This window comes from Mixophyes fleayi, chromosome 8 (genome assembly GCF_038048845.1).
Source record: "Mixophyes fleayi isolate aMixFle1 chromosome 8, aMixFle1.hap1, whole genome shotgun sequence".
NCBI lineage: Eukaryota > Metazoa > Chordata > Amphibia > Anura > Limnodynastidae > Mixophyes > Mixophyes fleayi.
In genome coordinates this window covers 49,158,602-49,180,307 of record NC_134409.1, presented here as the reverse complement: position 1 = coordinate 49,180,307, position 21,706 = coordinate 49,158,602, and the positions used below count along the sequence as shown (strand labels likewise).

Below are 21,706 nucleotides of genomic sequence, written 5' to 3'. Positions count from 1 at the left end.
TGGGTTAGGAGGGTTGGAGTAAGGTCAGGGGAGGAAAGATAGATTTACATGGCATCGGCAGAGATATTGGAGACCAAATGATTGAATTAGTTCACCGAGAGAGGTGGTGTAGAGAAAGAAGCGCAGAGGGCCAAGGACAGACTATTGGGGACTCCAATAGAAAAAGAAAGCGGGTGGAAGAATTGGAAGCAGACATGCTAAAAGAGCGGATAGAGGTAGGAGGAAAACCAGGACAGAGCTGTTTCGCAAAAACCTAGGGAGTGAAGGGTGGTGAGGAGAAGAGAACGATCAAAGCTGTCAAAAGCAGCAGAGAGGTGTATAAGAAGGGAGAAGTGACCTTTGGACTTAGCTAAAAGCAAGTTGTTTGTTACTTTAGTGAGGGCAGTTTCAATGGGAGGGAGGGAGACAGAGAGAGAGACAGAGACAGAGATTCTTGCGAATTAGAGAGATGACAGAATGCTTGAAGGCCGAGGAGAATATACCAGTGGAGAGAGGTTAAAGAGGTGAACAAGGTGACAACAGGCATTGGGAGAGAGAGAACAGGGTCAAGAGGACAGAATGTAGAAGAGGAGGAGAGAAGGGAGAGAATCTCAGGCACAGTTACAGGAAGGTAGGAGCCATGGGTGGCAAAGTAAGTGAGAGAGAGAACAAGTGGGGGAGAAGCAAGTCTGATTAGAACATATCATTGTGAATAGATTCAATTTTGTCTTTGAAGTAGGTGGAAAAGTCAAGAGCAGTGATGGAGGAGAGGAAGAACACAGTAGATTATATGCTTGGAAGAAATTAGCATGTATATTGTGTATTACCTGTTGCTCCATATCCCATAAAAAAGTTCTACAAATGCAAAGGACAAATTCAAACAGAGGAAGCAGAATAGATTCCTGGATGTAGAGTCTGAGAAGATTGACCTGAGGGAGAAAAAGATAAAGTTAGATACTGATGAAATGAGGAGTTGTGGCAGAAACATCAATGAGCGCTTCAAAATAAACACTGTCATCTAATGATTGCCTTGCAAAAAGTGATTCCTGGGTAGTAGTAATAATAATTATAATATCAACAAGTCTACATTTAAGAATATTGTGTAACAAGCATCCACAAGATGAGTTACAGTAAACCAATGTAACTAGTCTCAAAATAAGGCTTCCCAGATCACTGGTGCTGAAAAATGTAATGTACTAGATCTCACATAGAGCGAATTTAAGTCCTTATAAATCATAAAATACTTTAATGTTATTCATGAATTAAACTGATACTGAGAATTCCAAGCAGGTCAAGACACAGCATGTTATTGTATTTAACAGTGCATAACAATACCGGCATACACCATAGGTGTGTGTGGAGAAGACATACAGTGCACATACAGGACGCAGTGCCACGTGTACACCTACCTGATCCAGCCGGACACTTTCCGCAGCAGGTTGAACTTGGGCGGCTTGTACTCATCGTCCTTAATAGACAGCGGCAACATCCTGACACCCGCTGCTGGGAACACCCGATCACTGCTACACCCGGTGACCTAACACACCCAAATCTTCAAGGTATCCCAGCACCTGCCGCTGACAAGCACCGGAGCGATCAGCTCTCTTCTGTTTAGCCGCCCGGTAGCCTGATGGGTTTTCTGCTTTACAAACCGTGCTGAGCTCCGGGCCGCTTCCTCCTTCCGGGGGAGTTGCGGGTGGCTTGACACACAGGCACTTGGAAACCAATCACAACACTGAGCGTTGTGCTGACTTCCGTGGCATGGTCACCACATATAGCAACGCTGACGGAGCCTTACAGAGAGGCGTGGAGATGAAAGTGCCAGGCTCAAAAATGGCGGCTCTGTGACTCGGCTTGGTGACGTCATCGCGTGTGACTGGCCAGGGAAGGTACTAAACGGAATGAAAGGAATGGCTATTGACTATAATGATAACAATTTAAACTTTTATGCATATCAGGTTTACATCTATAGATTATATATTCCATACACTTATTGCTAAGAAACTTTGTCATGTTTTACATGTGGAATGAAACTGTTTGCAATGGAATGATAGCTGTTTTATATGCAATATGATTCCAGAAATGTGAGTAAAAAGTTGCATGCCTCATAAAAACATACTTGCCTTCCTGGAAGAGTAGGCATTCTCCCAGTGTTGGTGGAGGTGGGGCTTAATGACACTATTTTCATAATCATCACCATGCACCCTCCTGCACAGGTTTTAAGAGTGGGTAAGTACAGGGCCCTCTTAACAACATTATGGGCACCCGTGCAAAGCAGTGCACCGGGGCCCCTATATATATATATATATATATATATATATATATATATATATATATATATATATACATATATATATATATATATATATATATATAAAAAAAAAATGATATAAATGTAACACCCCCTAGTGGTGTTTTAGTTAAACCTTTACCTCAGTGAATAGAGGAGGGGTCACCTAGAGGGTAAGATAGAAGTTTCTGAAGAGTTACATAAACTGGTTACCATGGTGATAACCCAGCCCAGCCTGTGAGACTAAGTGAGAGGAAGGAGGGGCTGTCATTAAGGGGGGATAGGAACTGAGAAGGGAGACACAAGAGGAGAGTTGTAGCTGGGGACCTGGGGTGGAAGCTCCCAGGCTCCCCCAGCATTCCCTGGAAGTCTGAGCGTGGTGACTGAGCCAGGGCAAGGAATGTGTGCACTGGATGAGGGGGAGAACTCCATGCCACTATAGAGAACCCAAGAGAGAGGGGGACACTTTGCATGGAAGAGGCCCTGGAGTGAGGGCTGCTACAAGAGGCCTGGTAGCTGTAGTGTCAGATCCTGAGGCTGAGAGTACACAGAGTGACGTGTCAGAGCACAGGAGACATCATCCCCGCAGAGGAGGGGTGAGCTGCAGTTGAGAGGTACACAGAGTGTGTCAGAGCTGCATGGAGGAGAGGCTGCCTGCCTATTAGCATCCATGCATGTGCCCCTGCAGAAAGGGTATCTGCAGTGAGTATGGAGTGTAAGAGAGACCAATGATTTATGTTACATAACATCTGGATAACATTAAGAACTGTGCAGGAGGAGTAATGAGATATATTTGCAACCATATTCGTATTGCTCATTAAGAACTGTGCTGGAGAGAGTAAGGAGCTGTACATATATTTCTTTATTGCTGCAACCATTATGATTATCGTGCTGGAGGAAGAGTGTAAATAAAGAGTTGAGTTTGTTATAGAGATGGTCTGGCGCCCAAATTATTGTGACTTCTATTACACTGCACCAAAGTGACATTACCTGTGTCCCACTAACTACAAAGAAACACCTGCATGTGCAGGGACCCCCTGATCATTTACACCCATGCCCATCAGCTAGCCAGGGCTTGAGAAGGAGGTGCACTGTGTACCCTTTGCACCCCACACTACACACAGTGACAGGGGGTTACATATCTAATATATAAATGCTTAGTGGCGTCTGTGTGTGGAAAAAAAAACAATAAGTTGCAGCGCCACCTGCTGGGCAGAGTTATACACTGACCTACTAAATTCTTAGTGTGTGTGGGAAAAAAAAATCAAAAAGGGCTGAAATTTGGTAGGGCTCAAACTCATTTTCGTGAGGTAATTTTACCTCATGAACACACATGTGTAGAGGCGTGTGTGTGTGTGTGTGTGTGTGTGTGGAAAAAACTATTTTCTCAGAAAGGGCTCATCCAATTGACCTGAAATTTGGTATACTGACATTATTTGACAAAAAAAATTTAGAATAGTCAAGTCAGTTAACTTCCATCATCCCCCCTTCCCCCCGTGGGAGGGGTAGTAAAGGCTAAATTTACGAGTTGAGGGGTCAAACTCATTTTCGTGAGGTAATTTTACCTCATGAACACACATTAAAAAGGCCACTTGCTTCGGGAACTAACGCTCTTCCCCTGAGGAGGCCTGGGCTAGGTCCAAATGCATGACAAGAACCTTTTTAAGACCTTAAGTAGCTTGATTTGACTAGAATGCATGAGTATCATGCACGGGTTAACTTGTGTATATATATATATATATAATTTTTTTTACACACTCACATACTGGTCAGCCGTCAGCATCCCTTGAAATAATTAAAAAAAAACACCTTAATTTACCTTATTCTCCGAGGCGATCCTCTACACTCTTCTTCCAAGTCTCTGCAGCACGAAAAAACAACTTTAATCAGCAGGCAGCAAGGGACTCCTCCGTGCTGCGCTCCGCAATGCACGTCGGGCGAGCCTGCTGACTTCACGCCTGACATGCACTGCGAACAGAGGAGGAGACCAGGGAGGGAGCCGGATCGCCAGCTGACTGCAAGGTAAGTATTTTCTTTTTTTTTTGCAGGATTTTTTTTTAGCGCTGCCTCTGACAGGGCCCCCTGGGCACCTGCCCATTGTGCCCAATGGAAGAGACGGCCCTGGGTAAGTATGCATAAAAAGACCCCTGTTTCTCTCAGATACTTTAACCCCACACACCAAATCATACCTCCCAACATTTGGGTAGGTGGCAACAAGACAGAGGGCATGGCCATCGCAGGATGGGGGTGTGGCAAGTGCCTTTGAAGAGCAAGGTTACTGTCTTTCTGTCCAAACACCTTCATTGTCATGTCCACTGCACCCCTTTCACCTCTGCTCTGCAATACAGAACAGCAGTTAAAAGACAATATTTACCAACTTTCCTACTGATTGTGACAAAGCCCACAAATCAGGACTGTCCCGCTTAAATCGGGACTGTTGGTAGATATGCTAATTCCTTTGCATATGCGCTTCCCCAAACCTGTACCCACAACACAACTGTCATAATATGAGGGGAGAAATAGGTAGATCCACATATAGGGGCATATTCAAATCCCACGCTCAAAAAATATTACCGTTAATACGGTAATCTCTCGCTGGATTTCAGAGCTGCGAGCTGAAAACCAGCGAGTAAATTACCGTATTAACGCTTTTTCCACGCGCGATTATCGTAATATTGGTAATCGTGCGCGGCTCGCAGGATTTTCGGCAATCCCGCCGACAATTGAATACCCCCCATAGAATATGACAAAGCATCATTGCAATTAGTGTGTGTAAGATATAATTCACAGGTGTAAGATTTTTCTAGTAATATACATAATAGTTTAATTTGCTATCGTTATAGTCAATTGGCATTCCTTTTAGCAGACTGATGCTGTAATTCCTTTTAGAACCTTCCACAGGATAGTGCCACACAGTGTGAGACATTTTATTAGTGTTCCAGGTCATACCATATTATATTGTTTAGTTGGTAGCAGGGAAACTGCAAAAATAAATGGTTCATTTACAGGATAAGGTCCATTACAATGTGCATTGTAATAGGCAGGAATGTAACTTGAATGTCAAATTGTTCTTGTATACAGGGGCATGCCACATCGCCACTGCTTGTACGGCTTTGAATGGAAAACTATCAAATTCTATTCATTTAAATTTTTCATACCGTCAATTCCTCCACCACTGTTTATGTGTATATTTATGTATGTGTGTGTATGTGTATATATATATATATATATAAGTTAACCCGTGCATGATACTCATGCATTCTAGTCAAATCAAGCTACTTAAGGTGTTAAAAAGGTTCTTGTCATGCATTTGGGCCATAGCCCAGGCCTCAACCACCAACCACTCCCCACTGTCACCCCCGGCAACCACCAACCACTCCCAACTGTTACTTCTCCTTCAAGAAATATATATATATTTTGTTTAAATCTTTATAAACACTTTTAACAATTAACAAATTAAATTAACAAATTGAAAACATCTTAGTATACCAAATTTCAGCACTTTCTGAATTTTTTTCCCCCACACACACTAAGAATTTAGTAGGTCAGTGTATAACTCCGCCCAGCAGGTGGCGCTGCAGCTTGGTTTTATTTTTTCCACACACACACACAGACAGACTAACACATGCCACTAGACATTTATATTATATATATATATATATACAAGTTAACCCGTGCATGATACTCATGCATTCTAGTCAAATCAAGCTACTTAAGGTCTTAAAAAGGTTCTTGTCATGCATTTGGACCTAGCCCAGGCCTCCTCACGGGAAGAGCGTTAGTTCCCGACGCAAGTGGCCTTTTTAATGTGTGTTCATGAGGTAAAATTACCTCACGAAAATGAGTTTGACCCCTCAACTCGTAAATTTAGCCTTTACTACCCCTCCCACGGGGGGAAGGGGGGATGATGGAAGTTAACCGACTTGACTATTCTAATTTTTTTGTCAAATAATGTCAGTATACCAAATTTCAGGTCAATTGGATGAGCCCTTTCTGAGAAAATAGTTTTTTCCACACACACACACACTAACGCACGCCTCTACACATGTGTGTTCATGAGGTAAAATTACCTCACGAAAATGAGTTTGAGCCCTACCAAATTTCAGCCCTTTTTGAATTTTTTTTCCCACACACACTAAGAATTTAGTAGGTCAGTGTATAACTCTGCCCAGCAGATGGCGCTGCAACTTGGTTTTTTTTTTTTCCACACACAGACGCCACTAAGCATTTATATATTAGATATATCATGCCCCCTGTTCATGTAATCCCTCATAGTACATCCAGTACTTTATCCCTCATAGTTGTGCCCCCAGTATATGTAATTCCTCGTAGTTTTGCCCTTTTTCCCCACAGTACATGTTATCCCTCATAGTTGTGCCCCCAGTTCATGTAATCCCTCATTGTTGTGCCCCCCAGTTTAAGTTCATGTTATCCCTCATAGTTGTGCCCCCAATACATGTTATCCCACAACGGAACCTGGGAGCTGCTTCACTAAAGCACCTGAAAATAAATTAAATTGAGCTGCTGCGCAAGCTTTTTATGAGACATGCTCGGACCATCACCGTGCCAGGGCAGCACAGTGGCTAAGTGGTTAGCACTTCTGCCTTACAGCACTGGGGTCATGAGTTCAATTCCCGACCATGGCCTTATCTGTGAGGAGTTTTCATGTTCTCCCCGTGTTTGCGTGGGTTTTCTCCGGGTACTCTGTTTCCTCCCACACTCCAGAAACATACTAGTAGGTTTAATTGGCTGCTAACAAATTGATCCGTGTGTGTGTGTGTGTGTGTGTGTGTGTGTGTGTTAGGGAGTTTAGACTGATGTGATTGAGTTCTCTGTACAGCGCTGCAGAATTAGTGGCGCTATATGAATAAATGGTAATAATAATAAAAGTGGTTTGCATGCCAGACGTGGGGGTTGCCGTTCCCTAGTCTAAATTATCACCTACTTCAAGGGCTAGATTTACTAAGCTGCGGGTTTTAAAAAGGGGGGATGTTGCCTATAGCAACCAATCAGATTCTAGCTTTCATCTATTTAGTACTTTCTACAGAATGACAGCTAGAATCTGATTGGTTGCTATAGGCAACATCCCCACTTTTTCAAACCCGCAGCTTAATAAATCTAGCCCTAAATCTAACACAATTTTGACTTGAAAAATTGGTTTTATTTATAATTCTGGGTGTATTATCACAATATTTTGGTTTGATTAAAAAAAAAAAAAAAAGTAATTTGTCTAATGTGTCTATTGGCAGATGTATCAGGTCTGAAAAACAGGCAAGCAACTGCAGATCAAATGACTGCAAATTTCAACTATGGCATGAGTAGCTACTTAATCAAAATCGATGCACTAACAGTTGGATAGCAGTGCATAAACCATTCCGCACACCTGAGCATTCATGTTTGCGAGTTCAGGCAGTGCAAAGAGCATAGGCAGTGGACAACATGCAGTAGAGAAAGGTAATCTGATCAGATTAATTATTCCTTTGCTATGTTTTTGACAAACGGATGAGTGTATGTGGGGCGCCAACCTAATAAAACTCTGCATTCCCGAGTGCTTGTTTCCAAAGTAAAGGGGCTGTTTCATAATGTAGTTGAGGGTATTTTCCTGGCGCAGTTGGGGTGCAATCAGTCCTTAGAAGTCAAGGTAAATGCTAATCGCTACTTAATCATACACAGGGGCTGGCTAGGCAGAGGTGCTACCCCCACAGTCCCCCCATGTGCTGGTCTACCTTGGGATGGGTACTGGGCCATCTGTATTATTTTTTCCTTTAAAATGGTCCTTATAGAATGCTAAGCTAATTATCGCCATCATTTCTAAAATTTTCCAGGCAGCCTGCCCCTGATCATGCCTTCCAACTGTCCCGAGGATCAGGACTTTTCTCAGGGACAGTTGGGAGATAATTCCCGCTGACTACTGCCCTTTCAATGCCACGTGTAGTGTTGATAGGGAAGCAGAGGCCCCGCAGTTCGGAAATACTGGGCACTCCACAGTGAAACATGGCCATGCCCTGTGTAGCATGAACACAAACCATTCTCATGCGAGATCTCAGCATAAGGTAAAAGCAGTAACCGTGGAGTGCACACAATTTGTTTCTCACTCCAAGTTGATCTTCTGCAGTGAAGCCTATACAGTTTACTCCTTTGTTTTATCTGGTGATTTTAATTCCGGCATGGGTCGCAAAATCTTAAATATAGCTGGGGCTGTTTATGACGTGTCTTGATTTATTGAACTCATTATTTACAATCTGCAAGGGGTTGGTCAAGAAGTAAAGATATTGTAACACCACTCAAGTAATTTTTTTTTAAAAATGCCTGTAAGGAGAGCATATAGACCTCCATATTTGACTAGATTTGAAGATACATCTGTTGGTGAGTACGGGTCTAGGTACTCCCTGCTCTAACAGACAATACACTGCAGGATTCATCCAATACCAATGTGAAATATAAAGTCCCAAAACAACGCACAGGAAAAAAAAAATCAATTAATGTCACCTGTTAATAATAACTTTACAAAATTTGTTTAATAATATCGTAAATTTATATGATGAATGGAGCTCTAGGTCTCCTCAAGGAAACGAAAACTGCAAACAGTCCCATAGATCAGCGTTTCTTAAACCTAGTCCTCAAGACCCCTAACAGTGCATGTTTTCCATATTGCCTTGCTTAACACAGGTGTATTCATTACTGACTGACACATTGTAATAGATCCACAGCTAGTATAATTTCCCTTGTCACCTGGAAAAGATGCACTGTTAGGGGTCCTAAACACTGGGTTTGAGAAACACTGCCAGAGATCAACATGTTGATTCTGAATTCTCATTCTATTCTTGTGCTGCACCCAATTGCTGGTCTATAGGTGACTAATCATTGCAGTTTTACATTGAAATTATGCTTACTTATGTTTATGACTCCAAGGTTTGTTTGTTGTTTATAGTTGATAATATAAATATTTATTTGTTCACCACATGTTAGAAAAGGAAGGAAGCAAGACCATTCTGTTATGTTGATATAAATCAGTTCACCAGATAATAAATATATACAAAAACCCAGGTATAACTAATTTGCAGTGTGGCTTTTAACAGAACAGGTTAACCAGTATAAAATTATGTTTGTTCTTTGTTTTCTGTACAACTGGTGGAGATAAAAAGAATACCAGCCTGCCACTCTGAAATTAGGTGAGGAAATATATTTGTTAAAGGGGGATATGTGGGGGTGTCTTTGTTTGAGCGTGTTTATTTAGATTTTTGTCTTTTTAATTGTGTATTTTTATTTAAAAAAATAAAATAAAAATCCATGGTGCACTACAGGTCCCAGCAGGCCCTGGATATCAGGGCATGCTGGCACTTGTATTTCTTTCTAGTGCTGATATCTCCATCTTCAGGGGCACCACATGGTTTTTGCTCACCTGATTTTGCTGATACCAGCGTAGTCTGGCAGTGCTAGATGTGTATTAACTGTTTCTTTTCTATTGGGAGGTTCCCACAAATGAAAGTAACATTTTATATGAGGAGTTCAGCGAGTCTAAGTCAAAATTTGACAACACTCTATCCACGGGGATTGCTGTGTGTGCGCACACACTTTGTCTGTTTTGCATTAAGAAGGAGACCTGCTGAGATTGTAATCTGAGCAGAGTCCTAGGAGTGCATGGACAAAGAGCAGAGCATTCTGGGAATGCTGCTGAAACAGGAAATTGGTGCAGTAGCTCAGTGATTTTTGTTCAAAATCTAACTCGAGACTGTCTGTCTGTTGTCTACTGCCACAAAGGAATAGGTCTGCTATGCATCTTGACCATATGCTCCTGACAACTTGCACACAAGGTAAGAAAATGATGGAAATTTTTAGAAAATTGTGGTAAGGTATATATTATGAATGTATGATATATATATATATATACACACTACTAAATGTAAAATATTTTGATTGTGTGTGTGTAATGCCCTCATGTGCTTCTGTATATGTAACTCACGTGCACACACTGCTGGCTCTAATTAGCACATGACTCAACTTATTGTACAAAACTACAAATGGTTTAATGCATTTTAAATCAGTGGAGTTTCTAAACACAAAAAGAAATTCTTTTTTTTGAGGGATAAGAAATCATTTAATGACAAACTGAAATTCAAGTTTTGCACCAGCTTTGCAGAAATAAATTATAAGGGGGGGGGGGGGGTATTCAATTGTGGCTGCCTACATTTCCGGGTATTCTGGTACCCCAACATTGTGACTTTACCTGATCGTCTCTATGGGGTGTGAGATATCTCCACAATGTTACATGGCTGTGGAGAGCCCCTCCGACCGTTCCGGGACAATTATCTCCCAACCATGACTTATTTTAGCACAAATGCTGCAACACTTTACAACTCGTATTAAAGTTTCATTTTTTTTAACCCTTTCACTGCTGAGCTTTACTGGCCTTTTTCAACACCATCACATACTTTCATTTCCACACATTTTCTGAAAGTTGAAATTCTGTGGAATTGAAAACCAGTATATGTGTCTAGTTGCTCCAGACTGTACACCTGCAATTTTTGGACAAAGTACATTTTAAGCAAATGTTAAACAAAAATGTAAGTTTGTGACTGAAAATCTCATCCAAGTAGGATGTTGCGCTCAATATACATCCTAAACATAGATGTTGAGAGTGTGAGGTCATATGTACCATACCAGGCAAGTGCGTAGGTAGAAAGTAGTGGGCTTCAGAGCAAAGTTTTGAAGGAGCACCACAAGTTTTTTTCTAGGCAGCGACAGCTGAAGGGGTGTGTCTAGTGCTCCACTGTAATTTTAATGTCTTAATACACCCATCAACATCCACTATCATCACCAGTGACCCGCTATAACATGTCTCCCATCAAGCAGACCCCATCAGTATCTGCTTTTAGAAAATGTTTTGGGAGTGCAGTCACTGTTTGGGATGCGTAATCTGTGTTTTACTCATGTTGACTTCTCCCTTCACCTTGCAGTTGTACAATCTGCCCTTTTTAATTCGCCATTCCGCACCATGGGGTGTATTTATCATTGGTGGCAGGCAGTAAGAATCATACCTCGGCTATACAAAGTGTGCTGCCGCTGGAGTTTATCATGCTAGGGCTCATTGGCAAGCAAGACTTTTTACCGCTTGTTAACTTGGGTCACATTGCAGCCCCCATAGAAGTCTAGGGGAGTGCAATGACCAGCATTCAACAGATTAAGACAGGAGAAATCTTAAATTTCTCCAGCTTTAACCCCTTGATATATTAAAAGAAGAACTGCAATGGTCATTCAGATTTTTGACTCACCACTGCTTAGTAAATATACCTCCTGTATTTCTAAATTTGCAATTTGTGGAATGAGTGAAGCTGGAGCAAAAAATGGTTCAGCTATGTAGTGTGGTTGGTGTAAGACTGGGCACATTTAAGGCTCCATACTGCCACCTTATCTGAGTTCCCCCAACTGTTAGAACTGATGTGCTATGTGCAGTGGGAGGATAGGCATACATGTGTGAGTCTCTCCCGTACAGGACTCTGCAGCAGCTCTTAACCTGTTTCAGTATCCAGTGGTGGAGGGGTCACTTGGCTGCAATACACTCTGTGGTATTAGCAGCTAGAAAGAAGACCTGAGCCCTCCTCCACTGGCCACTGCAGCATCCTGTGGGGGTATGAAGGGAGAGGCTGGAGGTATATGTGATACAGGGAGATTTATAGGGGAGCATATGCGACAAGGTGAGAGTAGGAAGGGTGTATGTCACATACGCCTTTCCCAATCTCTGCTTGTCACGTATGTCCTCCCACCATTTTCCTCTTGTATCATATAACCCCCACCCTGCCTCATTGTGTCATATGTGACAAGGGGAGTTAGAGTCGTAATGTGTGACAAGGGCAAGTGGAGGGACATAATGTGAGACTAAGGACCAGGAGAGCGGTGTGTTTGGCAGGACCAGACGATGCAAGTGTCCGCGTCATGCAAGATGTAGTGTTTATGAGCTAATACAGAGACCAGCGACTGTCATCTTTATATCTGGCAGATCACTTTACCAAATGTAACGGCTGACTGCGCATGTGTCTGCTTCATATAAGATGAAAGTATATGTGCGAAATTCGTGAGCCCCACCCAGACATTCCTGGAGAGTAGGCAAGTATGTCCCAGATCATCATCATCTATTTATATAGCGCCACTAATTCTGCAGCGCTGTACACAGAACTCATTCACATCAGTCCCTGCCCCATTGGAGCTTACAGTCTAAATTCCCTAATATAGACACAGACAGACAGACAGACAGACAGAGAGACAGAGAGTGAGACAGACAGAGAAGGATAGACTAGGGTCCGTTTTTGATAGCAACCAATTAACCTACTAGTATGTTTTTGGAGTGTGGGAGGAAACCGGAGCACCCGGAGGAAACCCACGCAAACACAGGGAGAACATACAAACTCCACACAGATAAGGCCATGGGCCAGATCGACTGCTTTTCCTTTTTTTAACATGCTTTTGTCTTGGCTTCTTTACAGCTTTGATGAGTTGTATCTGCCAGTTCTCCTTTCACCTGATATCAGTGTTGCCAGACCTGTGGCTACCACAAAAGGGATGCTAGGGGTGGGATAGAGTCTCTACAAGCATCAAGTTGTAGGAATTATACATCATTCAAAAGAAATGTTATATTGTTGGTGATGGAATACTCTCAGATCCCACATCACCAGCGTGATGATGTAAATGGTAGCAGCACAACAGATAAGGTGGAAGAAATACATCTTTGTTATAGGGAGCATGAAATAAACAATCGGCAATGTTTCGGGTTAGCAACCCCTTGAGGCATTAGGAAGCTTGAAATGTTTATAATAAAGGTGTATGGATTGTAAGCTTGCGAGCAGGGCCTTCTCACCTCTTTGTCTGTTTTACACAGTTTGTTTATTAGTTTACTGTGTTTGTCCCCAATTTCTACAGGCTTTACTGCAGACAACCTTAATTTAATGGTCATTTTAGGCCAAACTCCACAGTATAGTGTGGTTTAGATTTCTCCATGTACAAGAAACCTTGATCTATTAGCATTTCCATAGTATCATAATTATAGATAGATCAGGGGCGTGGCCTAATTTGTTGTAGTATGGGGAATGTTGCGAGAAACATGGTTATGTTAAAGAAAATTAAATTGAGTTAACCTCTGCATTATTTTTGTTGCCTAGTTATATATAGTGATAGTGACAAATTACAGCTTTTATCTCAATCATCTTCTCTCTCTTGATCCTTACTATAGATAAGCTGGGTTGTAAGTTAATAAGTTTTATGTAGCATCCTGTGGTCTGGTATACTAGAGCGTGTTCCAGCTTATACAACATTTTCATCATTTCATTACAAGTATGTATTGCTATGAAGGAATGATGCTTATGTATTTTACAAATGTATAATAATAATGCCCAAAACCAAACACATGGGGGCACTATGGGTGTGATCATTTTCACATTTTGCAGTCTTTACTAATCTGCAGATGGTTTATACTGCTTTGGTTAGTTAATCATGCGCTACATTGTTGTAACTGATTTTTACCACAGCTGTATTTACTTGCCAACTCCCATTATCTTTATGCAGTGAAATTCTTTCTTCTCTGTAAAATAGCATTGTACCTTTTTTTTTTTTTTTTTTTCCTCTTCTTAAAATAGAAACTGATGTCATACACTATTTAGGGCTCTCTGTGCCCATATAAATGCATACGTACCAACTTTTTACTTTTTCCCTCCAAGAGGTTCTAGAGGGGAGGTACATTCACTGATGTAATTCACCATGAATATTGACATGAAGCCTTCTATCCTGCCCTCTTCACTAAAATGAATGCAGTTAAATCCGAGATTCTGGACTTGAATATACCCCTGATATTCTTCAGACCTTGACATTGTATTACAACTTTTGCTAGCAAAGCCAAAAGCTCAAATATCTGGGATTAACCAAATCATATGATCAGTTATATACTGCCAACTTCTCCAAACTCATAGAATCTATAAAGTCTGATATGGCGCAGTGGAGCCAGCTCATCCTCTGTTGGTTGGGGCACATTGCAGCTATTAAAATGAACGCCCTCCCTAGACTGTCATTCCTATGCCAAATGCTCCCTATTTATATCCCACTCATATACTTAAGAATCTCCAGCAATACCTTTCTAAATTTATCTGGACAGGTCGAAAACCCATAATCCGTACGCATCTTACTTAAAAATCAGGCTCATTGGACTGGGAGTTCCTAACCTTATCAGGCAATATACTTAGCCCAGTGCATTCTCTGGCACTCCCCACTATGTCAAAGATTATGGACTTGCATAGAAGCTGATCTGTTACAGTTGCATTCCCCGTATTCCTTATTATGGATTGAGCTACGACAGCAGACTAAAGAAGTGAACCTTGTCTCTACAGTAAAATTCTCATTGTCAATCTCTGTGTCAACTGATCATTGTTCCCTGCTAGAGTCTCTTTGTTGCAACAATCCCTCTTCTAGGGCCTTAATCTCAATGCTGTATCAATTAATTTTGCTCCATAACCAACTACAAAACGATTTGTATGTGTGAAGTGACATTTGAGAGGGATGCAGAGAATTTCTTGACCCCCAAAGAGTGGACCAAAATTAAGTCCAATCTGGCCAAAATCTCAATGTCCGTAAGGATAAAAGAAAATTAATTTAAACTTTCCTACAGGTGGTATTGGGTCCCAACCCGTATCCATGCTAACGTCTCAATCTCCTCAAACCTATATGTTGGAGGCTGTGCGGCCAACAAGGTACACTGCTGCATATCTTGCAGTCCTGTCCGAAAATAAAATGCTACTGAAAGAAAGTTTATAACCTTATTAAATCTATAACAGATATCCAAATCCTGTATTCTCCACTGTACTCTCTTACCTAGGCCCATCCAGGACACCCTGCGTCCTATACAAAAATTAAAAGACATATCCGGAATGCATTTTGATTCACCTGCTTATTACATGTCTGACTAACACTGTTTTGTGTTTTATGCATCCCTAAAAGACATATAAAAATGTGTATTCATTTTCAAGTGTTATAAACAATTTTCCCAGCAGGTATCTGCAAACAAGCCCTTAATGATTTCTAGACACTCGCAATTATAATAACTATCGATGAGAATTCAGAAACACAACGGGTCATTCATCGACCTCAAAAGGATTTATTGGAAAACTGAATAAAATGTAATATAAAATGGAAAAGAAAATATAATCATTTTTATAATGACTAAACAATAAAATATACCCTAGCTACAGTATAATCTATTTAGACACAATTATACACTGCTGTAACTGTACAGTACTTACAAGTAGAAATAGCCAACCTTTTGGTTGAACCAATCTTGAAAATACTGAAATTCAATTTTGGTTCAGCCACTGCTAAGCTGTTAAAGCAATCTGCAAACACGAAGTTCATATTTTCAGCTCACAGACAGGACACATTAAAATACACTATAAGAGCTTGGCTTTTCTCCACCTGATAATCACTTCATCTTTTTTTACATCTTTTACACCAATATTTTATGACACTGCACAGTGAATACTATGCTGGATCCTACATTTTCTTTACAGTGAACCTATGACCACATATCGGACCTCATTTATTACATGCACTTAATGTGCACAGCAAAATGTCTTTGTTTTTCCGCATGGTGTACGTCTACACTCTGGTCTTGAGGCGTTTCTTCAGCCTACAAGTGCACCTAGGTGTATGGACAAGACCCAAAGACCGCCAGCTCTCATCTGGTCCAAAAGTAGTAGGTCTAGTAATAAAAAATATGTACAAGGGAAGAGAACTTATAGAAGGATCGAAGACAATGGCGCTGATACAGTTAGCTGTCAGGTCCCATAGGAACTTCACATGATGTGTTTCAATCCCACTTCTGCCAATTACAGTTTAGAAAACATTGCTCAAAAATGAACGAACATCCTGCAGAGACGCGTTGTGTGATGTTCCTACGAGACCTCCCATCTATGCTATAGTAGTAACTATGCTATTTAGTCATTAAATGTAAAACATCTGTGAAGAACTGAGATAAAAAGTAATTTAAGAATACTGTTTGGCAGAAGAGTAGCAGCACATTGTGCCAGGCTGTGGCTTGCAAGCCAAATAAAATCCTGAGTTGCATAAAAAGTAGTAGAAATACATGTGATGCAAATTTAGTATTACTATTGTATAAGTCACTAGCTAGACTACATGTTGAATATGTTGTACAGATTTTGGCACCACACTTTAAGAGAAGTAGGACAGGTTCAAAGGCCAGCAACCTCATTAATTAAGGTAATGTAAGAGTTAACTTAAAAAGAGGTGAGAAAAACCAGATTTGTTTACTGTGAAAAAGGTGGTGACCTAATTAACATGTTTAAATATGCTTAAGGTCAGTACAAATTTTTAATTCCAAGGACTTTATAGAAGTCAAAGGATCATCAATTTGTGTTCTTTACTGTATGGGTGGATAAGATTTATTATAGAATTGTGGGGGTGGCTGATGCAGGCCATATATGCTATTTGTTGGGTCAGGCTAATATTAGATTTTTCCCCGTGAGGCTGGATTGACAACTTTTTTTTTTTTTTTTCCGCCTTCTGGATTAAAATGCTTATAGCGTTTATGAAAGGTTTAAAATCTATGTACCTGTCTTTTTCAACGTTATTACTGATGTAAAGTCCCCATACTTGGACATAACTTCAAATGTTTGACATGGTATTTACATGTTATTGTTGTCTACTCTCGGCCACATAGCACTGAGAGAGGCTGACTACAATGTACTTCATTACACGTGAGTCTACCTGGAAAGAAGAAAGCTTCCCTAGTTATCACTTTATCTCATGTATCTTCAGTTCTTTATAAGCTCCTAAATCCTTCACGTATGTGTATATATAATATGGATGGCCAAAGAAGCTTTTTTTTTTTTATACAAGTATTTCAGGCTTAATGGGCCTTTTATCAGTTTTTAATGAACCCTAAGAGCTGTACATTTGTGGTGACATTGTCATTCTGGTACCTGGAATCCTACATCATAAGTTTTTGTCTTATTTTCTAGCAACGTCTCAATGAGATCTTCTACTTGAAGAGGAACGTTTTCACGTAGATGAGGTATGACTATAAGGTATATGCCACTAATTGTGCGAAACACTTTGCATAAATTAGGGCCAAGGAAGGGATATCCTTACAGAAGGCACTAGCCCTAAAAATACAGTATGACTGAAACATTTTAATGAGTTATCTGATCTTGGTTTTTTTTCTTCTGAACACACAACTAAAACAGCGTGCATCTGACTATAGTTTTGATGTTTTCTGAATCTAACTATAATTTCCTATCTTTTAAGCAGAGTTTTGGGAAAAATGTTTAGGATGAAGATGCTCCGTGCGTCCTGTGCTTTCCTTATTTTTCTCCTCTTCCTCCTTGGTGCCCTTGCTGCTTTTCTCCCTGCTGCCCACGAAGATCCTATATTGGGTGTCCGACGGAGAATAACGGTCCCCACTTCTTCTCACCTAAGCTCCTTCACTCTTATTATGCAAACATATAACAGGACTGATTTGTTGCTCAAAATGTTGAACCATTACCAGGCCATGACACAGCTTCACTGCGTGATTGTAGTATGGAATAATGTGGGACAGGACACACCACAGGAATTATGGGAAAGCCATGGGCCCCATCCTGTGCCTGTCTACTTCAAGAAACAAAGTGTTAACCTCATGAGGAACAGACTGCAGAGCTTTAAAGAAATAGAAACCCAGGGTGAGTGTTATGAATAATATTGTGCATTACTCAAGCTTCTAGTTCTCTAGAAACTATGGTACATAATGACATTTGTTACCTATTAAAGGTTTTATTTCTATACATTTTTTTTGTTTTCTGCTGTAGAATCTGCTTAGTCAAATGCAGGGTTTTTGGATGGGAGAGGAGATGTTAAACAGTTTTCACCTTTTACACTCCAATATTACATTAATAAAGACACATAGGAATTGCACATTATAGATGTTCAGTAAATAGCCATTTGAAGAGTCCTGCATTGCCTCTTACTGGCCAGATACGGTACTAAAGAAAGGAGCACAGTATTCTGCACCTACTGCAATAAATAGATTCTTGACTTTACTATGAACTTGGCATAGGGTGTTTTAAATCAGAAAGAAAACACATTTTGTCTCAACATTCTATCTCAAACTGTCCACATGTTGTATGGTCTTCTGGTCTGATTGCCAAATGACTAAATTTATGTCCATTTACAGCAGTCTGATGATAACCACACAAATGTATATATTGTGATAGTTGACCAACTATTGTTTCTGGCAGAAAAAAACAAAAATAGACCAATTTGACAAACTTTGTCTAAATTCACTAACTTGGCCTACAAAATGTCCATTTAGATGGTCAGCTTAAGTAAGTTTGTTAATGATATCAAGATGCCTCTATTCAATGCTAACCGCGAGGCACCCAGAGGGGCCTTTTTATTAACCTCCAAAGAGGTTTAATCACATTTAAATTACATGTAAGTATAATAAGCCTCTTTACACTGTGCTCTGAAAGTAATAACGTAAACAGCTCACTGTATTAAATGCTTCACATAAATTTGTATTTTACAGCTGTACTAATGATGGATGATGACACGCTCGTTAGTGCACATGATATCTCCTTTGCTTTCTCAATCTGGCAGGTAATTTTAATAGATCTTGTTTCAACCATAAGTCTACAGCCAACATCATTAATCTTGTGACTTGAATATTATGCCGGTAATTAACCAGAATGGCTAGCGTGCCAGTTTTTATTCCTGCAACTGCCATGGAGTTTAGTAATATCTTCTTGTTCTTAAGGAGAAAACTAATGGGAATAAAGACAAATTAAAAGTTTGCATGATGGCTCCTTCAATCTATATTGCCAGTGATATTGGACAGTTCGTCCAATTTTGCAGTGTGTGCTACCACAAAATGAGGGCAATACTTAATGGTAATCTAATTGAAATCAATCCGACTATTATAGAACGTGATGGAAAATGCTGTTTAAAGATGATCAATATATCTTATTGTGTGTACTTGCGGTTATCTTCCAGCTTACAGTGTAAAGGTGGGTACACACTGCAGAAAAATTCTCCCTATGCTATATCGTTAACTATTTTACCAATGACTGACAGTCCCGATCAGCATGCTGATTCATGTGTACACACTTGCACGATTTTACATGATTTACCTGCACATCTGTGCTCTTCAACTGTCATAACCATCGTCTGAAAAGATCATGACTCTGTACACTCAATGAAATTCTGCCTACACTGTGATCATGCATGCAAACACACTTCAAAATTTGCCTAACATTGTTCCATCATATATAGAGGTTTTAGTCCGGTTATAAAATCAAATGAAACCATACGATGTGCGTTGGTGTGATAAAAAATGATTGTAGAAGCATACACACTAATGCAATATCAGACCTAACGGTTATTTATTATTGTGTGGCACAGTTAAAGTTCTGTAGTGTGTACCTAGCTTTAGTTTGGGTATACACTACAGAGTTTTCTGACCAATGTGTTTTCTACAACGATTGTAGCAACAACTGAAAAAAAAAAAAAATGTCAAGATCAGCATTACCATTTATGCGTACCCCCTATACATGTTTTAAAAGATTTACCCTCTCTTCAACTGTCATAACCATTGGCTGAAAAGACCATGACTCTGTAAACTCTATGGAGATCCTGATCGTGAGTGCATACACACTGCAGGATTGGAACAACATTGGAACAAGATTTATAGTTCTGCTGAACAGTCAAATGACATGATGATCAGTACCTTGGAATGACTATCGTTCATTGTTTAAGTATACACACTAATGCAATATTGAACCGAACGGTCATTTATCGCTTGATTGACCCAATAGTTGGCTGAAAAACTTTTAGTGTGTACCCAACATTAGTCAGAAGGGATCTTGCCAATTGTCCAGTTTGGTAACTCATCATGGCTAACTAAATTCTTTGATAGAGGTGATCACTTAAAAATCATAGCAGCATTTAAATAGTTCATGTAATCTTTTCTAATCACCCTTAGCCATTCCTCAATCTGTTTTGAACAATGTCAGCTTATCTTCTAAATTCCATACACCCACTGGCTACAGATGTCTGCTGCTGCACCACCTGTTTGAACATCAGGACGTTTACAGTTGTGCCCACTTACCCGGCAGAGTGAAGAACTCTGTTTATTGCAAATCAGCCATTAGAGCTTGGTCCTGGCCATTAGATTATTATAGCACAGTGTTTTGTATAGAAAGCTGTATGGGAAGTCAACATAGTTTGTTTGCATGTTATGTATTGTGGTAGTATGTGATAGATATTTTGAAGTTATGGTTTTTTTTTTTAATTACAGCAATTTCCAAGTCAAATTGTGGGTTTTGTACCCAGGAAGCATGTTGTCTCACCTTCGGGTATATTCAGCTATGGCAGCTTTGAATTGCAGGCTCCTAACACTGGGCATGGTGACCAGTATTCAATGATACTCATTGGGGCTGCATTTTTTCACCAGCATTACCTGCGGCTCTTCCAGGAACTGCCAACCTCAATCCATGACATGATAGACAAGACACAGAATTGTGATGATATTACAATGAACTTCTTGGTGGCAAATTATACAGGGAGAGCATCTGGTGTGCTGGTAAAACCCGTAGACATGAGGAATATTGAGAAGGATGCAGGAAGTGGCTACACAGGAATGTGGCATCGGGCAGAGCATCTACTACAGAGGTCGTACTGTCTCAACAAGCTGACTGAAATTTATGGACAGATGCCTCTGACATATTCCAGTATGATGATCTCACAGTTTGGTTTTCCAAACTATGCCAACCACAAATCTAAGCTCTAGATCCTAAAAAATGGATTCTGTCCAAATATCATATAAAAGACAAGTTCATAATATTTTGTAGAGTGCATCATGTTTAAAACAAATTTGTGTTTTACATTGAAATACATATTTATATAAAGGACAGAAAATGTTTTTTATATATGTATGAATTAATGCATATGTTTATGTATGCATTTTACCTTTGGGCTACTAATTGTTCTGTGTGAGAAAAGCACAGTTTCTTAAACTATTCAAATCTAGATTTAGATTGTTGGATTCTCTTTACAGAGGATTTTTGTTTTAAAATGAAGTAAAAAAATAAATGTATTTTTGTATAGCTTTTTACTTATCTGTAATTTCTTAGAACCAATTTGAACATTGTGGGGAAGGGTATTAAAGGATCTTTTTTTGTTGACGATTTTCTTGCTTTTTTTTTTTTTTTATGCAATATGAGATATTATGGATCCGTTGGTTAGATATACTCTAGCAGATTGTATCTAACTTATACCTTTTGTACCAGTAAATACACTTACATGGTTGGCTTATGCCTAATGTCCCTATTTTTTCATTCAATGAATAAGAGCACTTTCTTTAAAAAAGCTCTATCCATGTAAAATATAAATACAAACATATGAACAGTG

The 21,706-nt window shown here is 40.0% G+C and overlaps 2 protein-coding genes across 8 annotated transcripts in view; one reads left to right on the top strand and one right to left on the bottom strand.

Moving 5' to 3' along the window:
* Positions 1-1,731, bottom strand: part of SLC30A7 (solute carrier family 30 member 7) — a 27,890-nt gene extending 26,159 nt beyond the window's left edge. Inside the window, exons 1-2 of the mRNA XM_075182545.1 lie at positions 1,389-1,731; positions 807-908 (exon numbers count right to left, since the gene is read on the bottom strand). Coding sequence (XP_075038646.1) covers positions 807-908; positions 1,389-1,468 — 182 coding nt within the window. The 5' untranslated portion in view covers positions 1,469-1,731. The remainder of the gene's footprint in view (positions 1-806; positions 909-1,388) is intronic.
* Positions 1,656-21,706, top strand: EXTL2 (exostosin like glycosyltransferase 2). 7 transcript variants are annotated; one of them, XM_075182553.1, is made up of 5 exons: positions 1,656-1,868; positions 17,284-17,336; positions 17,573-17,982; positions 18,828-18,898; positions 20,595-21,706. In XM_075182553.1, exons 2-5 carry the CDS (start codon positions 17,332-17,334, stop codon positions 21,084-21,086), a joined length of 978 nt encoding a protein of 325 aa, XP_075038654.1. In that variant the 5' UTR covers positions 1,656-1,868; positions 17,284-17,331; the 3' UTR covers positions 21,087-21,706. The 7 variants fall into 7 exon arrangements, with proteins under 7 accessions (XP_075038654.1, XP_075038651.1, XP_075038648.1 ...); XM_075182550.1 differs by having other exon boundaries at positions 17,570-17,982; XM_075182547.1 differs by having other exon boundaries at positions 17,284-17,349; positions 17,570-17,982.